Source organism: Drosophila willistoni, chromosome 3R (genome assembly GCF_018902025.1).
Source record: "Drosophila willistoni isolate 14030-0811.24 chromosome 3R, UCI_dwil_1.1, whole genome shotgun sequence".
In the NCBI taxonomy this organism is placed as follows: Eukaryota; Metazoa; Arthropoda; class Insecta; order Diptera; family Drosophilidae; genus Drosophila; species Drosophila willistoni.
In genome coordinates, this window is record NC_061086.1 from 4,663,209 (window position 1) to 4,677,675 (window position 14,467).

Here is a 14,467-nt window from a genome sequence, read left to right on the forward strand (position 1 = left end):
AGTTTTTACTCATTGAAAAAGCAAAAAAAAACTGTTGAAATCGGTAGAAAACCCAATACAAAGGCAATTTGGGGTGCATTGATCTATGACGATATGAAGCAAACTACAAAACAGTTTTAGTAATTGTTAATGGGGCAGTTATATATACGTCTATATGTTATTTAGATCCGTGCTTGAATTTCAAATGGTTTTGAAATTGAATGTTTAAATATTTTTCAAAAACATCTTCATATTGGTAATATATCTTATCAAAGTTATTCTTAAATCAAATCAATTAAAATATAGAAACTAACCCAATATAAACTGGGAAAACATAATTATCCGATTAGATATATAGAAATCCAAAGAAGTCATAAATATTTCAGCACAAATTTAGTTTAAATTGAATCGCCCGTAAATTAAAATATTTTCAATTTAATTAATTGTTAGACTGTATCACAGAGTTTATATAAATTTCCTGTCGCTCCATTTTCCATTACAGTTTTATTTCTGTTTTTGTTTTTTTTGATTGTTCAAATACAGCTGCAATTTGACCAAAAAGAGACAATTAAATGGTTGGTCAATGACTCCAGTCATCAGTACCACCAAACCACCAGTATTTGTCAATCGAGCAATTATTGAACCAAATTTTATTTTGTCGAGTACAATGGCATTTAAGCTCTTGACATTGATAAAGTGTTTTCGCATCTTTGTTTCCTATATGTTTGCATGTACACATGTATGAACATTTTGGCATAAAACAATTCATATGTTTAAAAGTATTGCCACTGGGCCAAAATTAGTTATCGAGATTTTGTTTGTCAATACTGTTCCTTGTTGCAGTGCGGAAATGTTGCATGCTCATCCGTTGCAGCTGTTTTTAAGCATTAGCTAATCACTGATGCATGCAATAACAATGCAAACTATAGATAATTATGCAAATCGAACGAACATATAATTATAAACAACTGTCCGGCATGCCATGACGGAAATGCCAAAGACAAAGTGAAAAGAGTAGGCACCCTGTGAATAAGGCAACACCCTGTACCCAATGTACCCTTACTTGCCTGGCGCCTAGACTCAAAAGCATCAACATCTAATTTAATTGACCTTTTGTCTCGAGAGGGTTGATCCATCACTCATTTGATCTATTAGTCGATTGACAAGACTTTCGTTAGCGGCAACCCTCGCATGAAGAATAAGTTCTTTTACATAGGTTTTGTTAATTTGTACAATTTCATTGCGCTGACCTTAAAGTTCAATATTTAAATATAATTTAATCAAAGAAAAGATTCTTAAAAGAAATGGAACCCAGGCTCTGTGTGTCTTATTCAGTTATCGAGTTACGCTTAATGCAATAGCAACGGATCGGAACGGAACGCGTTAAGCAAGTGAAAGTGTTTAGTAAACGTATTTTCGGTTTTAGATTGGTTTTCTGTCTGGCACTCACGTTGCCATCGACCCAGCCCCTCCGTCATATACCCACCTTCCATCTGCTTGAGGTTTTTTACGAGTATAGAAGTGCCATAAACAAAACGTAAAATTCAAATGAAAATGAAAATATTTGTCCACAAATCGTGACTGCATAAAAAGAAATTTTAAATTTCAGCATCAGTCCAATGAAATGCTTAAAAATCAAGAGCTTAAGAGAGACAGAGAGCAACGAAACATGTTTTTTAATGCCCTTCAGCAAAAAAGCAAAATGTTAAACATTTTTAATGAATCTCGTATTTTTTTTTTTTAATTGCATTATCCAAATTATAAGTCAATTCTCTACGCTTTTAGGTGTTATATGACCCACATTTAGATTTGTTTACTCTGCTCATTTCACACCTTTATTTCATACATACATATATGTATATCTAATTGTATGCCTCTCAAGGTTCTCGACAAGTTCAGGGTCTGCAATTTCCTCATTGAACTTACAGTTCAATTATTATTTTGCTTAATTGCAATGCTTGTCAATTTTATAGAAATATTTGTTTATCTTAACTAGATAAGACTCAAGACGCCGATTAAGCAGTTTGATTAGGTGCGTGGTGAACATTTTTTGTCACAAAGATTGCTTATCATATATCAGCGAAAAATGTGCCCTTATCAATTACAAAATCTTGGAAAAAAAAACTAAACTAAATTATTATTAAATAGTTGTGGTGGGATTTTCATGTGTGTCCCACTGTGTGTGAAATCAAAAACAAAAAAAGAAAACCCCAAAACATGATACGAAAGTTGCCTACGACGACAACAACAACCACATCTTCTTGTGAATGACAGCAAAATAGTGCGACATCAATTAATGCCTCATCCTCAAGCCATCTTCAATTGTGAAATGAAAAAAGTGTCTCGTTTAATTGGCTCGCAACGCGGAGTTAAGCAAATGCATAAAGATGCCAATGGCTATAATGTTTTCGTGCCATCTAAACAACAACAACAATTATCAACAACTGCGTCGACGGCAACAGTTGCTACTGCTACTCCAGCCATTACCATTGTTCGTGTGCATCAGTATGGCAAAGTAAAGTCATCGCCATCTGGTGGCAATTCGGTTCCATCCAGTTCCGCTGGCAAAATCCAATATGCGGCACTCAATCGCATGCGCAACAATCGTTCATTAGTCGATCAATCTAAAAGCAAACGCAGCAAATGGCCTAGCCTCTTTGGCTTTTGCTGGTGGCGAAGGCGCCATCGTCGTCATCGTTGGCCCAAGGCTGGCAATAAATCGAAAACAAGAATCTGCTGTTGTTGTCGTGGAAACGGCAAATCCCGTCATGGTTATCACTATGATTCCGAGGAGGAAGATGATGATATTGATGCCAAAGTTGCTGCCTACATCTTGGAGATGAAACAACGCGAGGCTGTGGCTAGTAAACAACGTGAGCAAATCGAAGAAACACAAAATGAAAAAGAATTCCATCCAGACAGAGAGGCGAAGCAGCAGCAGCAGCAGCAACAACAGCAACGACAACAACAACAACAACAACAACAACATCATCAAAGACCTGCATCACGTGCCTGGACCTGGGATGACAGTTTACGTTCCAATTCGGATAGATTTCTAGAGACTCTCGAAGAGGATCCACCTGGGACTGTTGCAGCTGTTGCTGCTACTGCTCCGCCATCAACTGTGAGATGGTCGCTGACTTTTCATCGCCGTACACCACTTCATGTTACTTTTCAGGAGACAGAGGCCAAGGTGCAAGGTAGGCAATGAATGCTACCAAACGAATGCTTCTTTGCACCTTGCATCTTGCGCTTCTTAAATTAAGATGATAACACAAATAGAAATTAGAGGGGGATTGATACTTTACCCATACCTTGTTTTGATTAACTTTTTTGTTTTTATATCTTTGCAGAGGAAGCCAAGGTGGCTGCTGAAGAGTTAACTCGTTCACCGGTAATTGGACAACGGACTGCCAATGATGTTACCTCCAGCCCCATACAGTCGCGTGCCTCGAGTGAGACATGGCCAACCCAGTCAGAGGAGGATATTGATCGTCTGGTGGCCATGCATCAGAACCGCAGCAGTCTCAGCTCACTGGGAGTAAGTTCTTTTTTATGTTTAACAAACTATTAACACTAATTTAATTCTTTTTATTATAGGTACGTTCCGAGTCGATGGCCAGCGTTTATTCTGGTGCTGGTGAAGGTCGCTATGGCACAGTTGTGGTCAAGGGTCAGGTGGAATTTGCCATGCAATATAATTACAAGTTGGGAGCCTTGGAAATTCATGTGGTACGCTGCAAAGATTTAGCTGCTGTCGATTCCAAGCGTAATCGGAGTGATCCCTACGTGAAGGTATACATATATTGCTTTCTTCTACATGAAGTTTTTTAAAATGCTAAGTAACTTTCGTTGTTCTCCAGGTGTATTTGCTGCCCGATAAATCCAAGGCTGGCAAAAGAAAAACCAAAGTCAAGAAGCATACACTGAATCCAGTTTTCGATGAAACATTACGCTTCCACACACCCATTTCCAGTCTTGAGTCACGCACCTTGTGGCTAAGTGTCTGGCATTCGGATATGTTTGGACGTAATGATTTCCTGGGCGAAGTTAGTGTTAATTTGCAGGGACGTCTCTTTGACAATCCCCAATCGCAGTGGTATCTGTTGCAGGAACGCGTAAGTTACCCTAGAAAACTACTCTGCCAGATAGGCACAACTTCAAATTCCATTCTATTGATTTTTTTAGAGTGAACCCTTTGATGAGGTGGCCACCTATCGCGGAGATATTGTTGTGGGTCTGAAATACATTCCCCCTGAGAACTTAAAGTCTTCAATATTCTCACGAGGCTCATCTCTGACAGGCAGTTCATCCAATTTACGTAAATTCGGTGGCAGCATTAAGTCAGTGGCATCCAAATCCGATCGCAGTGCGAAGGGCGGACAATTGCATGTGCTGGTAAAAGAAGCCAAGCACTTAAGTCCCATCAAGACTAATGGCACCTGCGATGCCTTTTGTAAGAGGTAAGCCTAATATTATATCCTTATTATAATCCTTTATCTTAAAGTTAAATCTTGTACTCTCTTTTCCTATAGTTATCTGTTGCCGGATCGTACACGCAGCTCAAAACAAAAGACACCTGTGGTGAAACGTACTCTGCATCCCACATGGAATTATACATTTGTCTATGAGGATGTTTCACTTGAGGATTTGTCAGAACGTGCTCTAGAGTTGACTGTGTGGGATCATGATCGTTTGGCCAGTAATGAGTTTATCGGTGGCATACGTTTCTCCTTGGGCACAGGTAAGAGCAATGACAAATACATTTCGGTTTTGATTATAACTAAACTGATTTCTTCTTTAGGTCGAAGTTTTGGACGTCAAGTGGATTGGATGGATGCCACGGGCAAAGAGCTGTCACTTTGGCAGAATATGCTAGATCGTCCGAATTTTTGGGTGGAGGGCAGTCTCGTTTTACGTTCCAGTTTGGATGGCACTCGAACCACGTTGCCATAGAGATCCCAATGTAGATGATTTTGCACATAAAAGAGTTATTGTCTAGTTGCAAACGAGTTTGGCACACACACAGAGACAAACCTTGTATTGTATTGTATTAATTCTGAGATAATTTGAAATTGAGTGTATAAAATGCGTTGCACACAGGCACAGATAACTCTGATTAGATCGATAATTGATACTCTTCTTGTATTGTTTGTTGTTGTTGCACGCGATACACACACACACACACACAAAACTGTGTAGAATGATTTGTTTTTTCTTTCTATTTTTATTTGGAAATACTCGAATAAGGTCGAAATATGGCCACGAAACAAAATACGAAAAATTAATTACAAAACAAAATGTTATCAAATTTATATCGCACTAATTGTAAAAGTGAGAATAAACCTCGACTATCTGATAGATAATGACGAGAATAAAACATAAAAAGAGTTAAGATATTAATTTAAAAAAAATTTAAAAAAAAAACAAGAAATTATTGCGTAAATGTATTATTAATCCTCTCCTCTTTGAGAGGACAAGGCAATTTGCATATTGTATGCATTAAATTACGATTACAATTACAAAGACAAAAAAGAAAAAAACAAAAAATATTGTGAAACTAAAACTTAGTTAATCCATAAATAAGTTCCCTATATTTAACAAATACATTCAAAATTAATATATTAATAATAATAATTATAATATACATACATAAAATGGCAAACAATTTCTTTTGTTTTGTGAAAAATGTTCCAACATTCAGTTATTGTCTCTTTTATTTGGTTTGATTTTCTCTTCAGTTTTCTAGCTTCTAAGCGAATGGTATTCTAAAAAGTAAACTACATACCATAGATATATATCGATATATCGACACAGACTTCAAGCATATCGCAAGCATTGTGCAAAAATCAGCTAAGCTTAGTAAACCATCAAATAAAAAACCCACCCAAAAAAAAACCGCCACCATAAAGTCTATTTATATTATGCGCCCCTTGAAACTCTTTACAAAAAAAGGACAATGTCCTGTGAAATTAGTATATATACTTAGATATATATTGAAGGTACTCGATAAATATACACACACCTGCTATACACCCTAAACAAATTTACTTTGATTCTCCTGAGGCAGCTCTTTAAAATGTTTTTTTAGTTTTGTTACCTTTTTTTTATTGTGAAATGACATAGAAAAATATAAGTAAAAAACAAAAAGAAAAATATATATAAAAAATAACGAATCTTATGAATGCTTTTGGTGTAAGTTTATATATATTAAAACATAAAATGCATTGTTGAATGGAAATACTTAACAAATTTATAGAGAATGTGTTTTTTTATATATGACAATTGCTGAATCACTCGTTGCCTAAATACCGCTTGTCTTTTATACTCGTCGTTGTTTTCGAAACACATCAGACACACACACTCCACACACGCACACGCACACACACACACACCATATATTGAAGACCAGATTAATGTGGTTGAACATATATGTATAGAAAGAACTTTCTCTTGAGCAACCAAAACCAAACACACAAAACCAAACGTCAAACAATAAGCAGCAAATATTGCAAAGAAAATTTATAAACAAATCAATGGTATTTAGTTGCAAACATAATACAAAATACTAACAATAAGAATTAGAAAATACAATAACAAAAAATGTAGTACGAAAATGTTATAGTAACGATTGATCACCAAGTCAATCGAAATCTAAATCTAATCTAGCCATAAATTAGTTGAGAATCTTATCGCACTTGCAGATGATATATATGTACATAATATATACATACATACATAACAAATTATTTTTCGTCTCTAATGTTTCATGGTGTACCTACTAACTAACTAACTAACTTACTTAATATATACATATAAATATATGTATATATATTTTTCTACTTAACTCTAAAACTAACTCGATCTCTACAAAACTGGAAATTGTGTTTTAACAATGGACATCTTACTTACTCAACTCACTGACATGGTGCTACTAAATATACATATAAATAATAAATGAACCTTAAACTAAAACCTTGAACTAACCTAATCTCTTAATTAAGAAGAGAGCAACGCAGGCGACAGACATCTTTTTTGACCTTTTTTACTATGAATGTATACTTATGTATGTACGTGTGCATTTTGAATTCAACTGAATCAACTATTGTAAACTAGTATGTGGATTACCTACTCGTATCCTCGATAAAAAAAAAACAAAAACTAACTTACAAATAATATAAATATCTTTACAAAACAAAACAAAAATACGAAAAGAATGAGAGAAATTTAGTTGTTCGTATACATTAGACTTAAGTCAAGAATATGGGAAAGGGTGGAATGTTATATGAAAAGTTTTTCAACACGCAAAACGTATTTGCATACATATACAGAAACACAAGTGTTTGCAAATTAAAATTACAACCAAAAATATCAAGAAATATTTATGTACCCATTGTATTTGATAGCAATTGCAAGAATTGCTCATAGCCTTAAGTTAAGAAGAAAAAACCCAAAAAATGATTGGGGAATCCAAAAATTGAGAGAAAATGTTTCATTAGAAGTGTTAAACTTTATGATATACACAAACTATACACAAAATATATACATATGTGCCTGTATATTAGAGTAGACCGAAAACTCCAAATTTTTTAATCTTGAGTGGTTAGGCGGAGTTCAGTAAATTTCGAAAAAACGTAGGCCGACCAAGGTGGACAAGATTTTATAAATTATTTTCAAAATCATTCCAGTGTTTTCTCGAATGCAGTGACTTATTGAGCAGGAGACGTGGTTGACTTAAAGCTCGGTATCTGAATTAAAAAATGTTGAAATATTAATATTGGTCTGCGTTCGTGACCTGGTTTAAAATATTTTCCCTTTGGCCTTGCCTAAATGTCATTAGTTTACCTGGCATACACCGAGTATGACTAATTATAGGTTAACAAGTCTTTTAATGGAAAGTAAAATTCCAGGTAAGGTTTACACGTGATTAACATTTTTAACAGAAACGCTAGTTAAAAAAAACTTGATTATTATTATTAGCCAGCAATAACGTATACGCACAGTATGCCATCTGTAAGAAAACTTTTTAAAGGCCAATCATAAATTTTTGCAATAAAGGAAAAACAAATACCAAAACTTGTCATCCACTTTGAATGTTTTGAACAATCAACTGAATCAACAATCACTTAAGAAGAACAAATTTTTTGGTCTATTCCACTATACATGGATCATACAAACATACATACAAATAAGTATATGTTGCGTTACTGTAGAAAAGATTTTATAGAATATACATACACACCAACAAGCACACACACAGACACACACAGATATATACAAAAAAGTAGATAATTGGTTGCCTTCATGCTTAGTGTTATTCGATTCTATATATATATATATATATATATATATATATATATTTATGTATACCCATTATTTCGGTTAAGTGAAGTTCTTAAACCAGTGGATACTTCCTTAGCTTTAGTCGTAGATTTTATGAGCCGCAATCAATTTTTTCCCCAATTTGGCAACCATTTTTCAGACACACACACACACACACCTATTGTTATAGACATGAAATTGGGAAATAAAAACAAAGAAAAATGCATGTTAAAGCCGTTATGTTTGTGGCATTTAAAACTATACTAACAACAAATACATGAGGTTTATAAACAATATACCTTATATACATTATGTATTTTTACTTATAAGTAAGTACTTAATACAAACAAAATCAACAATACTAAGGAAATGAACAACTATTTGGCTCAATACAAAATGCAGTGTAAAAACTAAGGCACACACACAAACCACACAAACACACACACACACACACACACTCTTTAAGTAAAAAATTGTGTTGCAAATTGTGAAATGGAAATCAATCAAATAAAATAAATTTCACCATCTATTGTCAAGTTTCGGAACAAAAAGTGTGTCGAAAATCCTTTAACTAAACTTCTTCATCATTTAAATCAGTTTCAGTCTTTGATGTTGTTCCATTGATCCCAGTTAGCTTAAGTTCCTCTAAGGCTACCTTAGCCCCATCATCATCATCATCATCATCATCACGAGGACGACAGCAATCGAATGCACACATGGATTCACCTTTACCAAAGGCTTCGCCATCCTCTAATGTTATGGGAAGTTTTCTGCAAAGGAAAAATTTATGTTAGGAAAAGTTTAAGTCTTAACTACGATATGTTTTACCTGTTATTCGTCTCTGGCAACATGAGTGTGCCTAAGGCCGCAGTTAGCAGTACAACAGAAAGAATTAGAGATGGTGCCGCTGCCAATTTGGTGCCCAAGTGAATTAGATACGGGGATATAAACGAGGCAGCTGCTGCCGACAAATGAACAGCCGCCATGCCACGAGACCTCACACAGGTGGGCAACAACTCCGACGAGAACTGAGAGGTCACGGTGTAACACATTGATATGCCCAAACGCATGGGCAAAGCAAATGCCAGCAATAGTGTCACATTATGCTGAGCTCCCTCCTGGGATAGAGCCACGCCCAAGGCCAAGGACAGCAGACCAGTGGTGACCATGGCCAGAAACGCCGTAGCCTTGCGTCCCACACGACTTTGTAGTAGACCTTGAATGATTCCCGATGGTGGCACAACCACAGCAAATAAAGAAAATACCACAAAAGGTGATAGGCCCAACCCCTCAACATTACGTGAAATTGTATTGAAGCTCAAAGAGGTCAGCATACTGAAAGAAAATATAAACAAATATTGACAAAACATTCAACTAACAATAAGCCACATCATATTTTCATACTCACAAGGTAAGTATCACCAGTAGCGAAGTTTTACGCAATTGTGGAGTACGTAATAGATCAAATATTCTTACAGAACGCTCCTTTTGATGGGATGGCTTTCGTTTTCCTATGCAACGATTGCGAAATGCTTCAAAATCAATGGGCGATACTTGACGTCCATTAAAATGGGCAATATGCTTCAAACGGGCAATGGCTCCTTCCACATTGCTGCGCGTTATCAGCCATTGGGCACTCTCTTGTACCACGAAATAGAAGAGACCCACCACCAGTTGCAACAGGGCCGAGAATGTCAAATAGATGCGCCAATTTCCAGCTAAAACACTTAACCATGGAGCCACTAGAGCGCCCAGACAGAAGCAGAAACCCAGTGTTCCACTAAGAGCCAAATTACGTAGCTTGGGGGCCAAGTACTCGAGCACTGCTCAAAAAACAAAACAAAAAAATAATAATAATAAGAATATGAATATGATAAAATAGAGATGAAAAAAATAAGATACCGCATTGCTTACCCAGAATAAACATCAGATAATAATTTGAAGTGGCCGCCAATCCCGAAATGCAACGAAAAATGGCAAATTGCACTAGATTAGTGGCATAGGTGGTTAAAAAGTCACCAACGAAACCACACTGATTGGCCAAAATCACGGCACGTACTCGTCCGATCTTGTCGCCTAGGATTCCAAATGTAAATGTACCCACCAGAGATCCCAAAAAGAAAAGCGATTGTCCAATACGTGCCTTGTACGCATCTTCACATACCCAATTTAACTAAAAAATAATCACATAGTAAAAAACCTTGACTTGAAACAGAGGATTCTGGGTTATTCGGCTTTTTTTTGTCGATATTGTCACGTAAGGAATTATTTATGGCACGAACTAGTTTCCTTTGCTAAATACAAACCTCTGCATTCATGCTACGAAATCCATAATCATACTTGTATATCCATTTTTCACAGGCCTTCTCACTAACTGTCACATTTGTCCCCTCTATCGAGTCGAGTCGTATGCAGGAGGCATCTTTGCCAAATGGTTTATAGATGGCTGCAATCTCCTCGTGACTTCGATTCGCCAAATCCTGATGATAGCACCAATGTTGCGGAACGAATCCTATAATATTCTGTGAATAATAATGCACTGTTGTCGTAAATGCTATATAGCCAAGCAACAACAACATCAGATACTGATAGCGACCAGCATTTCCGCATTTTTCCAAAATCTTGTCAAAGTCCATGACAAAATATTCGAATTTGTGCGTTGTGCCCACGTTGAGATTCAATAGAGACTGAGTCTCCCGGCTCGAGGAATACAACTGAAATTTGCTAAAAAAAAAAACAAAAAATAAATAAAAACTTTTTCTCTTGGTCTAGTCTAGATAAGATTGACTCACTGTAGACGAGTCTCTAGTGAGTCTTATCGCTTATTTTGTATGGCGTGTGTGTCGGATTGAGGAGAAGCAAATTTCATGTTTTTTTATTATTATTATTATTCGAGTGGATGGATTCGCTCATTCATTTTAATCTAAGCAAACGCCGGTGTGTGTCTGAAATGCCGCAAAGAGAGTCACACAGACATTCAATTGGATAAAAAAAAAAATTAAGCAGCATCTGTGACCTCTGAAATGTGAATGAAATACAGAAAAAAGTATTCCGTCTATCGTCTTAGAAATCTATTGCATTATGAGTTGAATGCACTTGATAGAAATGCTGGTGGTATCAGAGGCGTCCGAAGAGGGTGACCAACTCTAGACACTCCGTCTAACTCTCAATTATGTTTATTTAGAATTCTATTTTGATATTTGAAGGCTGCGGGTTATCTTTATTTTCACCAACGCAAAAAATTTAACCATGACGAGGTGGTTTTTTGAAGGGACTATAAACAATAGTTTTTATATCAGAATTCGGTGCCGTCTGTTGAAAGAATTAAATTATCACTTCATAGGACCATAAACTAAACTTAAAACAAAGATACAAGAGTTATTATGATGTTATATACATACATAGATTTAATAGTATTGTCTCTTGTGAAATTATACTTGGTTCCACCAACTTGGTAGAACTAAATATTCTAGAATCAAATCAGAAAAGAAATATTAAGTGGGTCGTCTTGGTCGGGAGCTTTTTTTCGAACATTTAAAAAAAGCAGAACTATAATTTTTAATTGAATCAAAAATAAAAAAAATGTTGGGCATTTTTTGTAGTTATAAGTTTTGCGTTTCTGTAATTGCTTTATTTGTTTGTGATTTTCAACTAGTTTTAAAGCAGATCTTAAGCTTAATCTTTACTTTCAGACAACGGGTTGAATATCAACTTGTTTTTATTAAGGTCTTCATTGGATAGACAAGGCTGAAAATTCATCCTCTCTTTTTCTCCTTTTCTGTCTCTCTTTTCTTTGTCTTTAAATAACGAGTTCATTAAAGAATAAGTAGGAAACTATTTTCGAGAGATTTTCGAAAATTTATGTAGTTCTTATCTAATCAACGCAATGGTTTATTATAAGCCACATTTTAGTTAAATTTTATGACAAGCGATTAACTAAGAAAAATAACAACTACTGGGCTTAGATTCATACTTAAATTTTGGGTTCACAACTTTGGAAAATAGGTATTTTTTCATGGTGTTAGGCTTATTTGGCCATTAGTTTTTGTTGAGTCTCGGGACTCTCACTAACTTCATCGACTTTTTTGGTCCTTCTCAGGAAATCAAACATGCGCTCTCCTACACCAAACTCCTCTCCATCGGCCAGCGATATGGGTAACTTTTTGTTGAACGTCTCCGGCAAATGCAAACAGATCCAAGCACTGCTGAATATAAATAGGCACAGTATTATCGAAGGAGCTGCTCTTAAGTAGATGTCTAAATGAATTATGTAAGGCGATAAGATAGATGCAGCTGCTCCAGCAATATGAGCCAACGATAGCACCTGCGACCGTACACAGGTGGGTATTAGCTCTGAACAGAACTGAACATTGGCACGAGACACTGTTGAACAGCCAAAGTTAAAAAACCATAATAGGACAACCAACAACATGACGCTTGGTTGCTTCCAGATCGATAACACTACACCATGGACCAGTGTCAGAATCCCAGTGGTAAGCAAAACAATCAAAATTGTGACTTTGGGACCCAATCGTTGTTGAAGGTGAGCCTGCACCAATGCCGATGATGGCAGAGCTAGTGCATTTAGAGACAACAAGATTATGGGCGAGATTCCGACGCCCTCCACATTGCGAGCCATGGTGACATTAAGAACTGTTGTGATCATGCTGAAAGAGGAAGAGATGTTCCTTTATTATTTTTGGATTCCATTTGAAATCGAAAAACTTACAAAAAACTCACGACTTGAATAATGGTTTTTCTTAGACGTTGTGTATTTAGAGCATCCGTGAGCGTTGTTTGCTTTTCTGCGAACTCTTTGGAGGTCTCGGCACAATGTCGGCGGAAACTCTCAAAATCCTCTTCACTAACTTGACGCCTGTTGAATTTTGCCACTCTTTGCAGTCTCATGATTGCTCCATCGATGTCGTTTTGGGTAATAAGCCATTGAGCACTTTCCTGTAGTAGGAAATAAAAGAGACTAACCAGCAAAAGGGGGAAAGCCGACCAAGCCATGTAGACGCGCCAGTGGCCAACATAAATAGCCTGCAAGGATGCACTTATCAATCCCAAGGAGAAAAATAAGCCAGTCACAATGGTTAGGCCTTTATGACGCAGCGATTGTGAAATATATTCTAGAGCTAGAAAAAAAATCACATATCTTTTTATTGAATTAAGATCTAACCTTTTAATGACGTACTTAGTATGTACATAAGATATGTACTTCCCGAACCTAAGCCGGAAACGAAGCGAGTTATTGAGTACGCAGTTAGATTCTGGGCAAATATAGTGGCGAAATCACCCAAAAAGCCACATGAATATGCTATAATAAGTGGCTTAATACGTCCAATTCGGTCGCCCAATAACCCAAAGAAAAATGTCCCAAACATGGAACCCACAAAGAAGAGACTCTGTCCCACTCTTCCCTTGAGAGCTGCGTCACACACCCAATTAAACTACAAATAGAGAGCTAGAGAGTGATAGTTCACATTAATTGGAAAACTCACCTCGGCATTAATGCTAACGAAATCGAAATCGTAGTCATATATCCAGCGATCACATTTCTTATCACTTATTGTCACATTGCCGCTAACTAGATCGATGGCATCGAGCCGTGTACACGAAGGACTCTCGAATTGCGAGTATATGGATTTGATTTCCTCAAATGTTCGATTCTCCAGCTCTTCGTGATAGCACCAATGATCGGGTACGAAACCAATTACGTTTTGGGAGAAAATATGCCTTGAAGTTAGAGCCAATATGAGGGCAGTGCATACCAACAATAGATATTGGTAGCGATGATTATTGCCGCACTTCGCCAATATCCTATCAAAGTCCAATTCCACTGCCATGGCGTCTGCTCTTCGTCACTTGCAGACTCACAATGGCAGTAATTATTTTTCCTGAACAGTTTAAAAGAGTGTTATTCTACATTTTAACACTGCAAAAGAACAATCTAATCTTTATATTTCTCTTTCCTTACGCATGTATGAAGATTATAATTCTTTTTGTATTTATTTATAGTATTAAACGATGTAGATTTTAAAACGCCAAACATTTAACGCGGAGATCATATTTTAAAAAACTCTTGAGAAGCACGAAATATCCAAATTATAAAAGAAACTTTTATCTTCGACATTTTTTAAACTACTTAAGCGTTAAAAATATT

At 36.2% G+C, this 14,467-nt stretch overlaps 3 protein-coding genes across 4 annotated transcripts in view; 1 reads left to right on the top strand and 2 right to left on the bottom strand.

The window, feature by feature from the left end:
* LOC6650454 (synaptotagmin-like protein 4) overlaps positions 1–5,597 on the top strand; it is a 30,343-nt gene extending 24,746 nt beyond the window's left edge. Inside the window, exons 1-7 of one of the 2 annotated variants that reach the window (XM_047009807.1) lie at positions 2,342–2,852; positions 3,333–3,520; positions 3,580–3,774; positions 3,843–4,097; positions 4,168–4,442; positions 4,515–4,723; positions 4,784–5,591. In XM_047009807.1, coding sequence (XP_046865763.1) covers positions 2,357–2,852; positions 3,333–3,520; positions 3,580–3,774; positions 3,843–4,097; positions 4,168–4,442; positions 4,515–4,723; positions 4,784–4,935 — 1,770 coding nt within the window. In that variant the 5' untranslated portion in view covers positions 2,342–2,356 and the 3' untranslated portion in view covers positions 4,936–5,591. Of the gene's footprint in view, positions 1–2,341; positions 2,853–3,332; positions 3,521–3,579; positions 3,775–3,842; positions 4,098–4,167; positions 4,443–4,514; positions 4,724–4,783 lie in introns of those variants that run through there. The other variant, XM_023180137.2, reaches the window with a different exon arrangement.
* Positions 5,598–8,547: 2,950 nt separating this feature from the next.
* On the bottom strand, positions 8,548–11,000 carry LOC6650455 (solute carrier family 22 member 6). Its single transcript, XM_002072834.4, has 5 exons — positions 10,608–11,000; positions 10,216–10,474; positions 9,710–10,124; positions 9,130–9,636; positions 8,548–9,071 (listed from the first exon to the last, which is right to left on the bottom strand). The coding sequence occupies exons 1-5, from the start codon at positions 10,935–10,937 to the stop codon at positions 8,873–8,875; spliced, it is 1,710 nt and encodes a 569-aa protein (XP_002072870.1). The 5' UTR covers positions 10,938–11,000; the 3' UTR covers positions 8,548–8,872.
* A 1,328-nt stretch (positions 11,001–12,328) lies between these two features.
* LOC6650456 (organic cation transporter 1) lies at positions 12,329–14,158 on the bottom strand. Its single transcript, XM_002072835.3, has 5 exons — positions 13,806–14,158; positions 13,499–13,754; positions 13,031–13,439; positions 12,769–12,968; positions 12,329–12,684 (listed from the first exon to the last, which is right to left on the bottom strand). Exons 1-5 carry the CDS (start codon positions 14,148–14,150, stop codon positions 12,329–12,331), a joined length of 1,566 nt encoding a protein of 521 aa, XP_002072871.2. The 5' UTR covers positions 14,151–14,158.
* Between the last annotated feature and the right edge of the window lie 309 nt (positions 14,159–14,467).